This window comes from Callospermophilus lateralis, chromosome 6 (genome assembly GCF_048772815.1).
Source record: "Callospermophilus lateralis isolate mCalLat2 chromosome 6, mCalLat2.hap1, whole genome shotgun sequence".
In the NCBI taxonomy this organism is placed as follows: Eukaryota; Metazoa; Chordata; class Mammalia; order Rodentia; family Sciuridae; genus Callospermophilus; species Callospermophilus lateralis.
Genome location: NC_135310.1, coordinates 29,152,964 through 29,169,536, shown reverse-complemented (window position 1 = coordinate 29,169,536; position 16,573 = coordinate 29,152,964). Strand labels below are relative to the sequence as shown.

Here is a 16,573-nt window from a genome sequence, read left to right as displayed (position 1 = left end):
GCTAGAAGCACTGGATAAATGTTGTCTGATGTCGGTGCATGGATTATTCATTCATTGAGGGAAAAGCTCAGAGAGTAGACCGCTAGATTCATTAATATTTCAAAAATTATAATTGAACACCTAAAAGAAGCAAGAACCCTAAAACTGAGAAAAAGCAACTTTTCATTTTATCTAATGTTCTTACCCACTCACAGCATTTTTTTAAAAAATTCCCTTCCCCAAAATAGCTAATTAGCAACAACAACCGAAAAAATAAAAAGTGCAAATTAGACAAAAGATTTGAAACCTGGTTTATTGGGAAAACTCACAATGAAAACTGCAATTGTTTATGCTGCAATTTACAAAACAATAATTTGATATATAAAATGAGTTGGTTATCATTATGTCAGTAAAAATGGTTTAAAAACCCCCCAATAATTTAGCCAATATATACTTAGAGAAACTCACATCCCTGTGTTCTCCTGTTGTATGTTTTACATCAGACATTTTAAGTCTGTTTACCAAGGAATACCAGGTTTTTAACTATATGTTGGTTTTTGTTACAGTTAAAATCTATCAGAGCTGTGTCTATATGATTACAGCACAGTTAAACCCAAAATGAAAAATCCAAGCCACTTCTTCTCCCTGGGCTGTTTCAATGGCACTTTTGTGATAGTGACAGCCTCCTAAGGCTTCACAACATGACCTAATCCGATCCATCAATCAGAATGAATTAGACTGGTCCACTTTTCAGTCCAGTCTACATTGGTACTAAACACATAGACACAAAACAAGTATAGATGTATTAATATAGCATTTTCCCACACCCTAACTCTATAAACTACTTTAAAAGAGAAATTTTCATCTCAACATTTCACTACTTAAAGAGGTCTTTATACTAAAACCTGTTTCACCCATGAAACAATACTTTCCTGTATAACACATCAAGTTAAGGCAAAGCTTAGCAAAGAAGCAACTATTCAGGACATTAATTAGAAATTCTTACAAGTGATAGCCCCTAGGAAATTATTTTGCTTCTTTGAATAGCTGAAGACTTGAAAAAGTATTTTTTGTTTTGCTTTTATTCTGAAGATTTGGTCACTGATAATTTTTACCAATATCTCCCTCTATTCCTTAACCCTTATAGAAACAGTCCATTCTATATGGGAAAAACAAAAAACTTGATCAGACCATTAAATCTTAGAAGCCATATCCTTCTCACCTTATTAAGTTTGTGTTTATATTCGTTTACAAATGCAGCACATTATAGACAGATATAAGGAAATACTGCCTTAGTAACTAGCAAAACAAGCCTATTGTATTCCACAAAACATATAAAAGATGAATATGAAAGTACAACACTATTTAAAAAATTTTTTCTCCCGAATTATTTTAGCACTTTTGTCTAGTTTAATCATAGGAACGCAACCAAATCATAGCTTCCAAGTGGGCTGGAGAAAAGCGTCCTCCTCTGGTCCATGTCAGCAGCAGGGCTTTCTTTCACTCCTTGCCCACATCAGGCAGAAGTGTAGAAGTACCTGGGCTTGGCGTTGCCCAGCAGGTCATCTTCGTAGTTGGGGAGACAGCAGAAGAAGAAGGCGCAGCCAATCAGGATGATCGTGGCTGCCCACCCGAAGCCGTAGGCCCAGTTGTAGATGTAAGTGACAGCTATGTTGGCATGAAGGTTGAAGGTCTGGGTGTACTTCACGGGGTAGATTACCAGAGAGATGATCTGGAACACAGCTGAAGGAAAGAAAAGAATATCGGAGTATTAATGCATGCAGACATGAATGAATGAATGCACAGAACAGATTACTCCTTCCCACCAAGTTTCTGACTTTAAATATGTGTTAAATCCACCTAAAACATGAAGTGGATGAAGGAGTGTAGTTAACTATGAGCCAAAAACCATATTGGCTAATAAGAGACACCTGGCACCAAAGAGCTTGACACATATATAACGACTATATGAAATACGGACAGAACACAGTAAGAGATCACTTTATATTGCATATATTGTTCTCCTATTGTAAATTTGTGTTGTACAATAGAAAGCAAAGTGGTAAAGAAGTCTTTTTTTTTTATCTTCATGTTTCCTGTGCCAAATACAGTTAATGAAACAATGAAGCCATGGTGGTAATGATCAATGCGGAGAATCACCAGAAAGTCCCATAGAGAAGGTGAAGAGTAATGCAGAGACAGAAGGCAACAGGGAATAGCACCCCAGGTTGGGGGAAAAGAAAGAATTAAAAAAGGGAATAACCAGCATGATTTAGGGAAGGACAAGAGAGGATGTGGAAAGGAAAACCTTCGTCAAAAATGGTTTTGAATGAATTGGAAATAACTTTCCCATGTTCATATATGAATACACAACCAGTGTAACTCCACATCACGTTCACCTACAAGAATGGGGGTCCTAATTAGAATAAGTTATACTCCATGTATGTATAATATGTCCAAATACATTCCACTGTCATGCATGTCTAAAAAGAAAAAAATAAGAAAAAAATACATATATTAATTAAGAATAGCTACCTTTTAGTATTTAAAAAGAAATGATTAGATTATGAGAATTTTGAACTAATTGGTAGATTAATCCACCATATGGATTGTCTGGGTGTTAACTGTACACAGGTAGGATGTGGCTGGAGAAGGTAGATCCCTTGGTGCTTGCCCTTGGAGTTTATATTTTATCCTTGTTTAGTGGTGTGCACTCTCTCTCTCTCCTCTCTCTCTCCTCTCCCTCTCTCTCTCTCCCTCTCTCTCTCTCTCTCTCTCCTTCCTGATTGCCATGTTCTGAGCTGCTTACCTCTGCTTTGCCCTTTGCCATGATATCTGCCTCACCTTGGGCACACAGCTACAGTTGAGCCACCTAAATGGAACCTCTAAACTATGAGACTAAATAAACTTTTGCTCCTCTAAATTGTTCTTCTCAGGTATATTTGTCACAATGAAGAAAAGCTAACTAAAACACTAAGTTATTGCTGTTTATAGTAATCCCTGAAAAATCCATTTTTATTTCTCTAGAATCAGTAATGATCTGTACTTATTCATTCTTTTTTTAATATATATTTTTTAGTTGTAGGTGGACACAATACCTTTATTTTATTTTTATGTGGTGTGGAGGATTGAATCCAGTGCCTCACACATTCTAGGCAGGCGTTCTACCACTGAGCCACAACGCCAGCCCCCACTTATTCATTCTTGACTTCAATATTTCACTCCACAATCCTTTCAATAAAAATTATGTCTTCTCAAAAAAATAGTTCTATATGCTGTGTTGTAAAAATCACAGCATTAATTATCATTAAGCATCATATTTAAAGTTGCTTAAAATGCCCATAAGTTTTTAGAGTCTACATTTGGAGTCTACAAAGAAAATGCAAGATTTTATAAAACTATAACAGTATTTACATGCTAAGTTATGTTTTGCCTTGATGTGCTTAATGTGTCTCTCATGTGCACTGCTAAGTCCAAGGGCAGGAACGGATTTTAGCCCATTAAGACACTGCTCTCAAGAGCAGGCACCAACTGGCTGTGCCTAGGAACGCAGCAGGGAATGTCTAATCCTCACCACCGGGTTTTTCATTATCTTAATTTTACTCTACTAGCTCCACAGATGTGCCCCAAAGTGCACAAAGTTCTCTTCTTTTTTTAGAAAGGCAGTAGATGTTCCCATATCTTGATTTGCTACTTCTATTTTTCAACTCAATTAAAATGTTTTTCTTCTCTGGCACTTTTATGAAGGTCAATCATGGTGCAGATCTTTAAAAAAAAACATTTCTTGACTTCTAATATACTAATAGCAAAGCTACTAGTTAAGCTTGTCCTTCACTCACTGCAAAATATTGTATAAGACACACAAAAGTAATCCTTCTCTATACTGACCTCTGATTTTCCTAGTAATAAATGTTAAATGTTGTTAAATAAATGTTAAATATTGTTTTCTAGTAATAAATGTTAGATATTGATTGGTTCATTATACATGAAGTTCTTATAATGATTTGGATGAATTTCTGCAAAACGTAAATTATATCAGTGTTCAACTTTTCTGATTTTAACCATATTATATATAAATTAAAAATAACTTTTGCTGTGAAATATATCTTTAAAAACAAGTAAACAGTATTCAACATTATTACCACCAAAAATGCATTTAGATGTCTAGACCTTTTATTCTTCTATATACATTTCCTTGTCGAACCTTAAAGGAAGGGATAAATATTAAATTATAATATGGGAACACAGGTTAAGCAGGACATTTCAGCTATAAACCTGTTGAGCACTAGAACTAATTTTCTATACATTCTACCTTGTTAGCTTGGACAGCCACTACTTGACCTTACTGTTTTAATGCTAAGACAAAGCAATGGTTGAAGGAGTTCTCCTAGGATATTTTTTTATCATGGTTAAATATACATAGCATAATATATATCACTTTTACTATTTATAAGTGTTTAATTCAGTGGCATTGAGTATACTCACAGGGTGTGTAACCATCACCACTATCTATACCCAAAACTTTTTCACCGTCTTCACATACACTCCATATCCAATTAAAAAAAAAAAAAATAGCTCACAGTCCCTGGAAACATCTATTCTATTTCCTGTCTCTATGAACTTGCCTTATCTAGGTACTTCATGTAAATGAAGTGATATTTTGTCCTTCTATGTCTGGCTTATTTCACATGGCATAATGTTTTCTGGGTACATCATTTTGTAACATGATCAAAATTTCATTCCTTTTTATGGCCAAAGTAGTCAATTGTATCTATATATCACATTTTGTGTGGCCATTCATATGTTGATGAATACTTTGCTTCACCTTTTGGTTATTGGGAATAATGCTATGCCCGTGGTTACAAATGTGTATCTTTTTAATTTTTAATTCTTTTGAATGCATACCTAGCAGTGATCTTGTGGGTCACATAGAATTCACTAGGATTCTTCAATTAAGGTTAATATCCTAGCATGTTGTTCCTAATAGCAACTTAAGCAGATAACCATCTAGCCTTCTACGACATGGGAAAGGAAAGGATGACAAATTAAATATGTTCCTGTGATGAGCTTTCATAAATTTGAACTATGAAAAGCCACACAGAAGTGGAGGTTTCAACAAGGTTCTTCATATCTTTTGTGATTCCAAGTTATTTCTGATATTTAAAATATCTTTTCAAAAAGCAAACTTTGAAATATGAGAAGCACAGAGTAAGCTTTTGTTTTTCAAACAAGAGAAATTTTCAAATGTCCAATGGAAAGGCTGGGCCAGGACTGCACTGGTTATTCTCTGATGCCGCTCCTTCCTCTCAGCCAAGCCTTCTCACTCCTCATTTGTGTGGCCCTACGCTCTGCAAACTCAACTGATCTCAGCATACAGTGGTCTTCCTCCTGGCTCATGTTCAGTCTTAGAGATAAGGCTATCCACCAGCTTCCAAGACTATCTGCTAACGTTGTATTTGTCCCCAGATCTGCAGTCTGCTTTGGTCCTATGAGCCTTGGTTGATATCTGTAGCCTGTGGCCTGGTTTTGCTCTTTTTAGCACCTTCTTTTTTCTCCTCCTCAGAAAATCCAGTTTTGCATCTGAATCCAGCTCTGCAGCTGAGGTCTTGCCCCTTTGATAGGTGCCTGACTAAAATTTCAAATAGCTCTTGTTTCTAAATTCCTATATTTTTACTATATGACATTCTATTCCACTATTAAAGGACCACTCTGAGCCCTACCCACCTGCAGAACTGGATTTCTTTATATTATCTATGTCTGAATCTCCCCTGGCACAAGCTCTATGCTGTGGATTCTAGATATGGTCCCTCCCCACCTCACTGCAGAAAACCCTTTCATGACCCACCATATCACAAAGTCACAATATTCTTTCAATAAGTGAAGTGACACAGGGACACTCAGTTTCCCCCAGCACAGGGCTCACAGGAGGCCAGGACTAGGGACCACTCTAAAAACCACTATACTTCCAGAGGAATATAGCTCTGGTCCCTTGGGTAGGTAGGTACCAGTGGATGGAGCCACTAGGAGAGAGAGGGGCATACACAGAATAACTTGGTCACTGGAGTGGGAAGCATAAAATACTGTCGAAGGCACAAGAGGAAAGGAATCCTCTGTTGGTGAGCTATTTCCAAGAATAGATCAGAAACCATGATTATCAAGGATCTTCCTGGTAGAAAGAACATGATCTATTGATGTCCACTGTAGATATAAAGGAAAAATTGCTGCCACCCAGTCTTACCAGCCAGAGCAAGGAGGCCTCCAATCACTCTCAGGAAGACAAGCATTTGAGGTCCACAGAGCGCAAAGAAGGAGAGGATGAAACAGATGACCAGGATGATAAAGCCACAGAAGAGCATGGCGGCCGCGGCTCTTCCCCACGCTGCAAGAAAAGGGAAACAAATTAATCAGGCAGACATGTCAAATTTAAAAACTGCTTATCAGATACCAGTAGGGGGCTTGGGTTGCAGGTCAGTGGTAGAGCACTTGCTTCTCCTGTGAGACACTGGGTTCAATCCTCAGCACCATGTAAAAATAAAATAAAGGTACTGTGTCCACCTAAAATCAAAAAAATTTTTATCAATAGGGTTTTGTTTTTTCTTTCTACTAGCAAAATTTGTGTGGAGGGACAGTTTCCTTTTGACAATACTTAAGTACCTTCACATTTCAAGGGAAGATGAGGCAATTCAAATATACAGACTGTTCATCTATTGAGATTCAGGAAATGTTTACTCTCCTCAGTTTGGGGATAAGTGTTTACATCTCTGAAATGGAAGTTCCTCTTCTTTAAACTGTTTCTTATTAAATAAATTTGCCATACAAATAGATCTATTTAAAAGGTTTTACCAAGCTCTAACACAACATGATCAGACTAAACATTCGTAGTATTAGAGAATTTAAATTACAAATTTTGTAGGAAATGTTTCAAATGCCTTTAAGGGTTTTTGTTTTCTATTAATGTTTGGTTTCATGGAAAAAGAACAAGTGAAAACATATGTTTATAACTAGGCAGAGACGCTAAATAAAACAATGAAAAAAAAAAGCCATGATTCTACAACAAGTTTGGTAGCAAACCACCTTGCTAAATTTCTGCCTAAATTTTTCCTTTCTAAAGTATTCAGAATTTATCGCACAAGAGTTCTTAATTATTGATCTTGGCCCTAGAAAGAGAATCAGAATGAATTCTAGGTTTGAGGAACCTACAGGGGCCCCTCATGTAGGAAACCCATCCATGATACACATACAGACAACTCCAGTCTACAATTCCAGTCACTCCACCAGCACTGATTTCTAAACACTCTTTGCATACAACCTTGGATCTAGAGCTTGAAAAATAGCATTTAAGACACATGCTAGCTCACTGACTCCTCACAACTTCTTAGGCTCACAAGAGTTTCAGTTCTAGTTTAGAAATGAGGATTTACTTGGGCTTTAAGAGTTCAGATAATCAGCACACAGTCACATGGCTAGTAAATGGTTTAGATAGTTAGATTTCCAACCTGTCTGAATCCAAAACATGAAGTTTTTAGATACAGTTTAGATGCCTTAAAATGCACTCTTTAAAAAGGTACAGCTTCATAGTTTTCACTATATTCGCAGGGTTGTGCAAGCATCACCACTATAATTGCAGAACATTTTTATCACCCCAAAAAGAAACCTGTGAGCCATCATTTCCCAGTACCCCCTTCCCCAGCCCTGGCAACCACTAATCTAAATGCACCTATTCTGGACATTTCCCAGGATCATATGCCCTGTAGCCTTGTGTGATTGGCTTTTTTCTCTGAACCTGGTAGTTTTTTCAAGGGTTCATCCACATTACACCATGAATCAGTATTTTCTTCTTTTTGGTGGTTGAATAATACTCTATCATATGGATATTTTGTTTACCCATTCATCTGTTATTGGAAGAACATGTTCTTAACCTATTACTCATTATTGCATTTGAAAAGGAAACTCATTTGCCCTTTGCCCTGGTTTTCCTTCTACTCTCTAACACATCACACAGCAGACAACATTCTCCCTCAATTCTAGGTCATTTGGGTACTCCAAGTCAAACAAAGACATGGGCCAGCAGGAAAGACAGGGGCTTTGGAGCCAGCTAGACCTCATTTACACCCTGCATCTGCTACCTGTTAGCTTCATGCTAGTCTCTTCACTCTTCTCACTGTTGCCTGCATGACTTTACCTCCCTCAAGCCTTAACTCAGATGTCACTCAGCTAAAAATGCTTATTGCAAGGTTCATGTAAGGATGAATGCTGCTGTGTGCAAATCACTAGCTCCCTAGAGGTCACTGCTCACAAAGATCCTCCTCTATTTCTATGGCTTTTCTCCAGGACTCAAGTTTTATTCTATATTTGGTGAATAAAACCAAAATGTGAATTTTTTCCTCACTTTTGCCTTGTCCTTCAAGTATGGAAACTTTTAAGAGAGAAGGGACCATGTTTTAGAAGGAGCATTAATTAACTAGACTGCCTCAGAGTGTAGCCCGTAGACCATACGGTCGTTTTAATCAGTGGTGTTCAATAAACATGCAGATTCCAGCACCTCCCTCCAGATTTAACTGAATCAGAGATGGAATATTGCATTTTGGTAGTACCATGTTTCTTATATCCATACTAAAGTTAGAAAACAACTAAGATTCATACTTAAACTCCCCATAGAATAGATATAGCACTACCAAAAAGGAGCCCAGAAATTTCAGTATATACCCCTCTGTCAATTATAGTCTCATTTCTATAGATTTTTGAGTGTGTGGTTATTACCAGCCATTGAGTTTAATTAAATCCACTTGTGCCCAGGGTGGTGGCACGTGCCTGTAATCCCAGCTGCTAAGGAGGCTGAGGCAGGAGGATCACGAAAAGTCAGACTCAGCAAAAGAGAGGTGTTAAGCAACTCCATGAAATCCTGTCTCTAAATAAAATATAAAATAGGGCTGGAGATGTGGCTCAGGGGCTGAGTGCCCCTAAGTTCAATCCCCGGTACCACCCAAACCAAAAAAACAAATCCAATCATTAAATTCAAATGAGCAAAGATTTACTTTTCCTTGTATGAGTTCATAAATTCGATACTCTGCAATTCCATGTGCATGTGGAGGACTGCAGACATAATGAAATACGCTGTGGGGCAGGGGAGAGCTTTCAATAGTACAGGAAAAACATCCTCATGAGGAATCCATTTCAATAACCAAAGTTTCTTACTCACAGACCCATGTTTTAAAAGTCTGGCTAAATAAGTTATGTGTAATATTACTATAAAATAAATAATGATTCTACTTGGTTATTTGAGTTAAATTAACACAGATTATTGTGATTGCTGCTTCCTCCCACATTTTAACTGAAGTATAATTTATGCTTAGTTTCAGGTACTTGAAAGGAATTAAATAAAAGAAACAGTAAGCTAATTCACCCAACCGTATGCCAACAAGTGGACATCCATACAAAATGTACCATTTTGAAAAACTGTTCCTATTAATTCTGTTAATGTCTTGATTATTTAAAGTGCTGAGTCTAAAGAAAATCGAAATGGAAATAAAGCAACATTTTGTCTTGGGAAAGGCCACCTTGGTTGTAGAACGTGTAAAACCTGCTCCTTACAGCAGGGAAACACCCACATTGAATCATGTAACTATCATTTAGACAGAAATCTTGGCATAGTTTTGAAGGTCCTCACTGAGGAATGACAGACCTCTCCACATAAGGCAAGCGGCTTCCCACGTCTGTGACTTGATGTAAAATGATCAGATGGACCATACCAGGTCTGAGCAGGCTGCTTGAGACCCAGTGTTCTGAGAAGGGAATCATCAGTCCTACAGGCTTAGAGCAGGGCTGTTCTCCACAGTATACATTTTGTAAAAAGTTAAGTGTATCTATCCTAAGTAAATTTTGACTCAGCTGTCCAGACTAAGCCCAATATCTATAAATTTAGCCAGCCCTTTTGGAACTACTCAGATTTCTTATATGATCTAAATTACACCACATTACCAACCCTAATGGGAAAATATCAATTTTTAAAATTGGTGCTAAATCTAAACTTCTTTTATGATATAACAGATGGCCTGTAGTTCTTCAAATGCAGACTTCATCTTATCTTTTCTGAACACAAGTCTGTCCTTCATTACTATTTTATTACTCCAGATTTTAAGGCCTTTCTTAATTGCACGCATGTGGTACCAGGGAGGCTTCTCACTGTCAGTTGTTAGCCCCCGAATTAAGACAACAAAAGCCAGCAGCACTCCAGGGGAATAGATGCTGTGTTTCTGTGTAGGAATTTTTGTTTGTTTTGTTTCCTCAGGGGAACACCAATTTGGTTTATATTCATACTCTATGTCCTAAGTTGATTTAGTAAGTACCACTTGGAGAAGATTATGTTGTCAAAGAAACCAGCATAATAAATCTACTTTCAAATAAAATGGATAAACAACAGCTTATCATCAAACTTTGCTATTACCTGCTAAAATTCAACATTAAATCAATGGCCACTAATGAAACTGGAGTTTTCCTGGGAAGTGTTTCTAAGGTTCTTCTGTTGTTTGTATGAGGAAGCGTCCTATATTTTTCTCCAGAAATTATACAGGAGAACACATATTACAAAGCAGATATGGGTAGGAAAAGATCAGCAAGGACAACGGATAAGAAAAAGGTAAAACTAAACAAAATCCTTGAGGGTCAAGTTAGAAATGATAAACTACAGTTTGGCAGGGGTGGGGGAGACACTTATCTTAAAACAAGGAGAACATTGCTAAGATTGTTAATGTTGCTGGTGATATTTTGGAGACTATGTACTACTATTTCCCCCAAAGTGAGTGCTTCTTTCATGGATTTGCTGAATTCTTCAGGTGTTTTACGTGGACACCAAATAGACTGAAACAATCAGTACCCTTCCCCTTGCTCCAGGACACCAATGTCACCCAACTAGGGTTTGTTTCCTTTCCAGAATGAAGGATTTGCCTATTAGTAATAGCAAAGGCCCCACTGAGGGGATCTGAGCTGAGTTTTTGTCAAATATCTTCATATTGTTTCTATAAGGTTCTTTATGCCACATTCAGGCAGAATTGAAATCATAGTTAAAAAAGTAAAAGGTCCCACCTATCCATAAATAAACATGAGTAGATACTATACTCAAAAACACTCTTTTGCAGAGTCAATGAGGAGGTCATCTGTATTGACTTGGCCAGTGCTTCTGAAACTCAGGGGAAGTTGTTAATGCAGATTCTGATTCAGTAGGTGGATGTGGCACTAAACCTCCAAGATCCTGCTGATGCTACTGGTATGTGACCTGGAGTGGCAAAAATTCAGAGGACAACAGAATGTACTCGCAAAAACAAAACAAATCTACCTAGGAAGATGCCACCATCCTGCAAGGAATAGTTCATCAAAGAACTGCAGGGAGAACCACAGGGGCCAGCATTCCACAGCTGGTGTGAGATTCTTCACATGCTCCACATTTTCTCCTGAAACTGGGCCAGGCGGTGACTACTTACTTACCACTGTGCTCTTACAGAACTACCCTACTCCACCACGTTATGGTCTTCTTTCATATAATCAGTGAACGAGCAAGCCCTCCTACACAGGAAGAAGCGAACATGAGAATTTTTACTTTGAAGACGAGAATTAGCAATGAATTGGGGATCTACCCTTAAATATTTAAAATCTGTCCGAAGGAAGAAAGAAACTGGAAAGCAGAAATCCAGGGAAGCACATTCCAGCTCAGTCGGTATGAGATGGGGTGTTTGTAAACAAATAGTATCATTCAGGGAACAGAATGAAGTTGCCTAATAAAAAGAACCTGCTCAGAACCTGCTCCTCAGCTGAAGTTAAGGAGCATGGGGCTTTGTCCAGCTCTTGAACTGGATGCACTTTAATTCTAACAGTCCAGGAGTCTGTGACTTGACATGGCAGAGACAAGTTAGGTCACAGGAAAGGGACTGAGGATCCCTGGGGTAGCAACTGCTAAGAGCAGCAATACACTAGACCAGCCTATAAGACTGGTTAGACTTTAAGACTCCAAAAATCAGTATATATTTAAACTACAGAGTGGCCAATTTTTTAATCTAATGTGTAAGGAAGTAAAGATACACACATGTGAAGAAATACAAAGAGTCATCTGCCCACTAATGTCTAATGTCATAAAATAAGTTTACTCTCATCCAACATGCTCCCCCAAAAGCCACAGAGTATAATCTCAAAATGAAATCCTGTAAGTTGAATTTGGCCTGATGTAAACTATTGAGTTCATAATTATTATTCTCATTTTCTATACTTTTGAGAACCATAGGACTTAATGATCTAAAATTATTTCATATAAACTCTAGTTCTTTGAGTTTTCCAAGAGGAATTTCTTGTGAAAAACACTGGATGTATCTGGTTATATTCAAAAGGTATCTCTGAGGAAAATGAGGCTCTGGCCAGGCACAGTGACATATGCCTTATCTCCCAGAGATATGGGAGGCTGAGGCAGGAGGACTGCAAGTTCAAAGCCAGCCTTAGCAACTTAGCAAGATCCTGTCTCAAAACAAAAAGTAAAAAAGACTGGGGATGTGGCTCAGTGGCCAAGCCCCCTGGGTTCACTCCCCAGTACCAAAAATTAATTAATTGATTAATTTAAAATGAAGCTCTGCATTTCTGAGTTCTGACTCCAGGTAACAACTCTCCACTTTCTTTTCTATTCCTCTGTTTCATAGATCACACCCATTATTCTCCAAACTGACAAGCTAGAGCCTGCCCCGATTTGAAATCTCTATAGCCAATGCTTAGACTATATTCCTGATTAATTTGTCCTTAAAACTAGAAAGGTGCTGGCAGCTCAGGAATACTAAGCTATGTAATGCACATTCAAGCTGAATCTCACGTTTTATTTTTAGGTGACTTTGAATGATCATTTCAGTCGTAAACCTCAATTTTCTTTTCCCTCTTGACATATACAAATCAAAAAATTCAAACAAACATCCATTAAGCTAGGCTTTAATTTAGCTATTAGCATAATGTAAAAGATAATATTCAGAATATAATTTGACTCATTTTCAAGGAAAAATGAGATAATTTGCTCATCTGAATTTTTTTTTAAATCACCAACAATGAAGAATAGTGTCCTGTTTTTCATATTTGTAGTGCTAAGGAATTATTTGCCTTTATAAAAACATTCATATTCTTTAGTATTATTGCCAATACTTTCCAGAAATAATCTGTGTCTTCACCACAAAAAGAACATATTTTCACCTAATGAAAGAGCTGGTCAAACACAGTAATGAAAAGGTCTACTTTCTTAACAGTACAATGGTAATCGGGATACTTATTTCCTACTACACATCAAGTTTTTAAAAAATGATCATACTCAGTTCTCTATCCTGAAGTATCACTTTGTTCAAAGCCAACCACGGTGATCTGTTTTACACAACCTGCTGCATGTTTGTACCCATGTGGGAGTGTGTGTAACTGCGAACTGCATTTAAGATAAAGTGTGATCTCAGCTAAACATTGTTTTCAGCAGGCCTTAAAGAGCTATGTGAAAATCTACAGAGTTCAGAGATGCCTAGATAATCACCCTATAACACAGAAGTCTCAATTTCTACACTTGTGGGACAAAACTAGCCAAACAGTCCATGCAGGAGATGGATGGAAGAACAAGCACTTAAACTCATCTTTGTCTACAGTGGTGGGAGGTGGACACCCCCCCCCCCCTCCGTGTTGGCTTCATATCTAGCTGTCTTCTTCCCATGGTCAATAGCCATTCCTGGATTTGTGGTGTGATTCTAGGGCCTGAGTCACAGCCATTACTGGCACTTCACTATCTTTGCAAAGGTGACAGAAGTAACTCAACTGAGATGTCAAAGCCACTATTGATTTATGAAAACAAGGTGTGCTGCATCAGAAAGGTAGTGATAGACTTTTCAAGATTCACTTGGAAAACTGAGCTTTTCCAAAGGGCAATTTCTGTAGCAAATTCAAAGGAACCATGCACTTGATCTCTTGATCTGGTGTGCTTTTTATAATGAAAAAAGATAATGATTCTGACTTCTCTATCTAAAGGAAATAAAATCCACCAAACTAGAAACAAAACCTGCTTATTCCCTTCAATACACTGACTACTATATCAGCTTAAGGCTGAAACAGCCGCACCCTAAAAGGTGAGCTCACCCAGCCCAACAAGAAACATTAAAGTGGCATTGTGCCTGTTTCAAAAGAGGGTTGCAGTCACAGCCAAGGCCCAGCAGGCCAGATCATGTCCCAACAAGAGTGGGACATGGCTCTACCAGCTTACCTCATATGTGGAGGATTACTGAGTGTTCTTTGGGTCTGCATAGGAGTCTTTGGCCTCAGAACTACTCAGATCTGTTTTTAAAAAAACTCTAAGCAGATCTCAAGTCTCCTACAGGAGACTGAGTTTGAACGCATTTTAACTAGAAGATAGTTATATTATTTCAAAGTAATTAATTCCCTCTAAAGCCCTAAAATACTTGTGATAATACAACCTTAGCAGGCAAAGTGTTTGTGTATGTGTTTTCGGAGGGGGGTGGGGAAGCTTTAAGGAAAGCAGGAATTCCCTGCAGTCTCTCCATTTTATTACCTGCCTAGTGGGAACCCTGCCTCCTTTTCAGGAACGTACACCGTGAGAATTTCCAAATGATTCCCTAAGAGTGAGGCTAGGCCTAGCCACTGATAACAGGGCCCAGAACCACCAATGAACAGGATTTGTTTGGAAACTGTAGGCTCCTTCAGGAAAAGAGTCAAGTCGGGGTGAAAAAAAGCAAGGCTGCCTTCTTCCTCTTTAAAACTATATCACTTAGATGGTGAGGTCTCATTTGGCACCAAGCTTTCTATGATGTCCACAGGACCCCACTCCCTACACAATGCCAATCACAATGGACTCCAGCTGTTATTCATATCTACCCTGGGGGGGGGGGGCAGAGATTCCCCTGTAAAAGAAGATGCCTTTTCTTAAAAGAACTATTGTCCACTAACCAGTCAAGTACTGAGGCTTCCTCCAGCCTGGGAAAATAGAATACTCCATCTGCAAGGAATTAAATGTGCCAACTCTGCTTCCCTTCACTTCGCTGATGTAGAAGATGAGTTTGCTATTTGGATATCAAATCAGATTAAAATAAATATTCTAAACAGCAATGCCAATGCTTAAGCCAAAAGGGCACTCCCTAGAGCGAGAGCTAACAAGAACTAGCCCAACAGGTAAAACACTTAAGTGTCTACTGAAACCGTAACTGCTAAAACTGCCAGAAAGGACTTTCTTAGTAGAAAAAAAAGAAGTTTCTTTCCCTTCAATCCAATTAAACGAATTCACCTATTTAGAGAAGGCATGCTATTTTAATACTTATATTTTAACCACAAGAACCAGAAGAGGAAGGAGAGTGGAAAGAAATTTCAGTAGGTCTCCAAGAAAGCATTATTCTTTATATTTACTCATCTAAACCTCCACAATAGCTGGAATCTTCTTATGCAGGTAATTGACAAATCCTACAGGGAAAAAGCATAGTTTGAACTAGGGCCATTTTCTTTCGGTTTTGAACCTGACTTTGGTCATCCAGAACGGCAGCTTCTTGTAGCTCAGGTCGGATACAAGAACCTCGGTTTAGTTTAGTTTTGTTTTGTTGTAAGCAGCCACGCCTGGAACCCCGTTAGGGCTCTGGACGCGCTGTGTCTCCCCCAAGCCGCTGCCCCGAGGGCTTCCTGGAGGCGGCGGTGGGCACTCACCGTAGTCCATGAGGCTCTGGCAGCCATCGTCGTAGGACCCGCTGCCGCCGCCCTCACTGAAGCATCTCCACCACAGCGAGGACGTCTGGATGTGGTCGCTCGACTGCAGCCAGCCGCGGCCGGCCAGCGCGATGATGTCGAAGGCGATGGCGCTGAGCAGGAGCAGGGGTAGGATCCACCTGCAGCGCTCGCAGGCCAGGCCGCAGCGCAGCATGTCGACGATCGCGGCGCGGAGCAGAGGAGCGCGCGGAGCACGGGCGGCGGGGAAAGTGACCCGCAAGCGCTGGCTCCACGACAAAAGGGAAGAGGCCGCGGGGAGGCGGCTCCCAGGAGAACGCCGCTCGGGGCTGGCCGCGGGGGCGCGGCGCGCGGGCCCCACCTAGATTCCGGTGACTCAGAGCGCGCCGCCCCGACCTGCCCGGCCGGCCCGGGGCGCGCGCGGCAAGGGCGGGGCCGCGGGTCAACCCGACCGGCTCGGGTTACACCCGGCGGGACCTCAACCCGCGGTGTGGACGCAGGGGGCCGCCCCTCTCCAGCACGGTGGTTCCTAACACTTGGACGGCACGTCTGTCTGCGCGCACGGGCTGCGCACTTTGGCTCCGTCGTCCGACACTAGTGTGACTGTCAACAGGGCGACACTTGGGCTTGAAGCAGTTCGAGTTGGGTGTTCCAGCTGTCCCTGTGGGTCAACGCTGTCCCCGCCCCTATAGGAGTCAGGACCTGCGCACCCCAACCCAGGACCCCGTCCCTGACCGCGCAGGCAGAGGTGGCCACTTCCTCCCGGGCTCCACCTTTGCACCTTGGACCGTCGCTCCCTTCCGACTCATCTGTTTACAGGGCTTTTCCCGCTGGGTCGCGAGCTCCCAGTCTGCAGAGGCCATGTTTTCAGGGTGGC

General features: G+C 39.9%; 1 protein-coding gene across 1 annotated transcript; it reads right to left on the bottom strand.

The window, feature by feature from the left end:
- Nucleotides 1-398: 398 nt before the first annotated feature.
- On the bottom strand, nt 399-16,061 carry Perp (p53 apoptosis effector related to PMP22). The gene is made up of 3 exons (XM_076859690.2): nt 15,679-16,061; nt 6,218-6,358; nt 399-1,722 (listed from the first exon to the last, which is right to left on the bottom strand). Exons 1-3 carry the CDS (start codon nt 15,890-15,892, stop codon nt 1,496-1,498), a joined length of 582 nt encoding a protein of 193 aa, XP_076715805.1. The 5' UTR covers nt 15,893-16,061; the 3' UTR covers nt 399-1,495.
- Between the last annotated feature and the right edge of the window lie 512 nt (nt 16,062-16,573).

Excerpts from the sequence above, each read along its gene's own strand:
- Perp (XM_076859690.2), bottom strand. The coding sequence starts at position 15,892 with ATGCTGCGCTGCGGCCTGGCCTGCGAGCGCTGCAGGTGGATCCTACCC. Across the intron at positions 6,359-15,678 it reads CCAGAGCCTCATGGACTACG|CGTGGGGAAGAGCCGCGGCC; the intron begins GTGAGTGCCCAC and ends CTTTTCTTGCAG. Across the intron at positions 1,723-6,217 it reads AGGCCTCCTTGCTCTGGCTG|CTGTGTTCCAGATCATCTCT; the intron begins GTAAGACTGGGT and ends TCTTTCCTTCAG.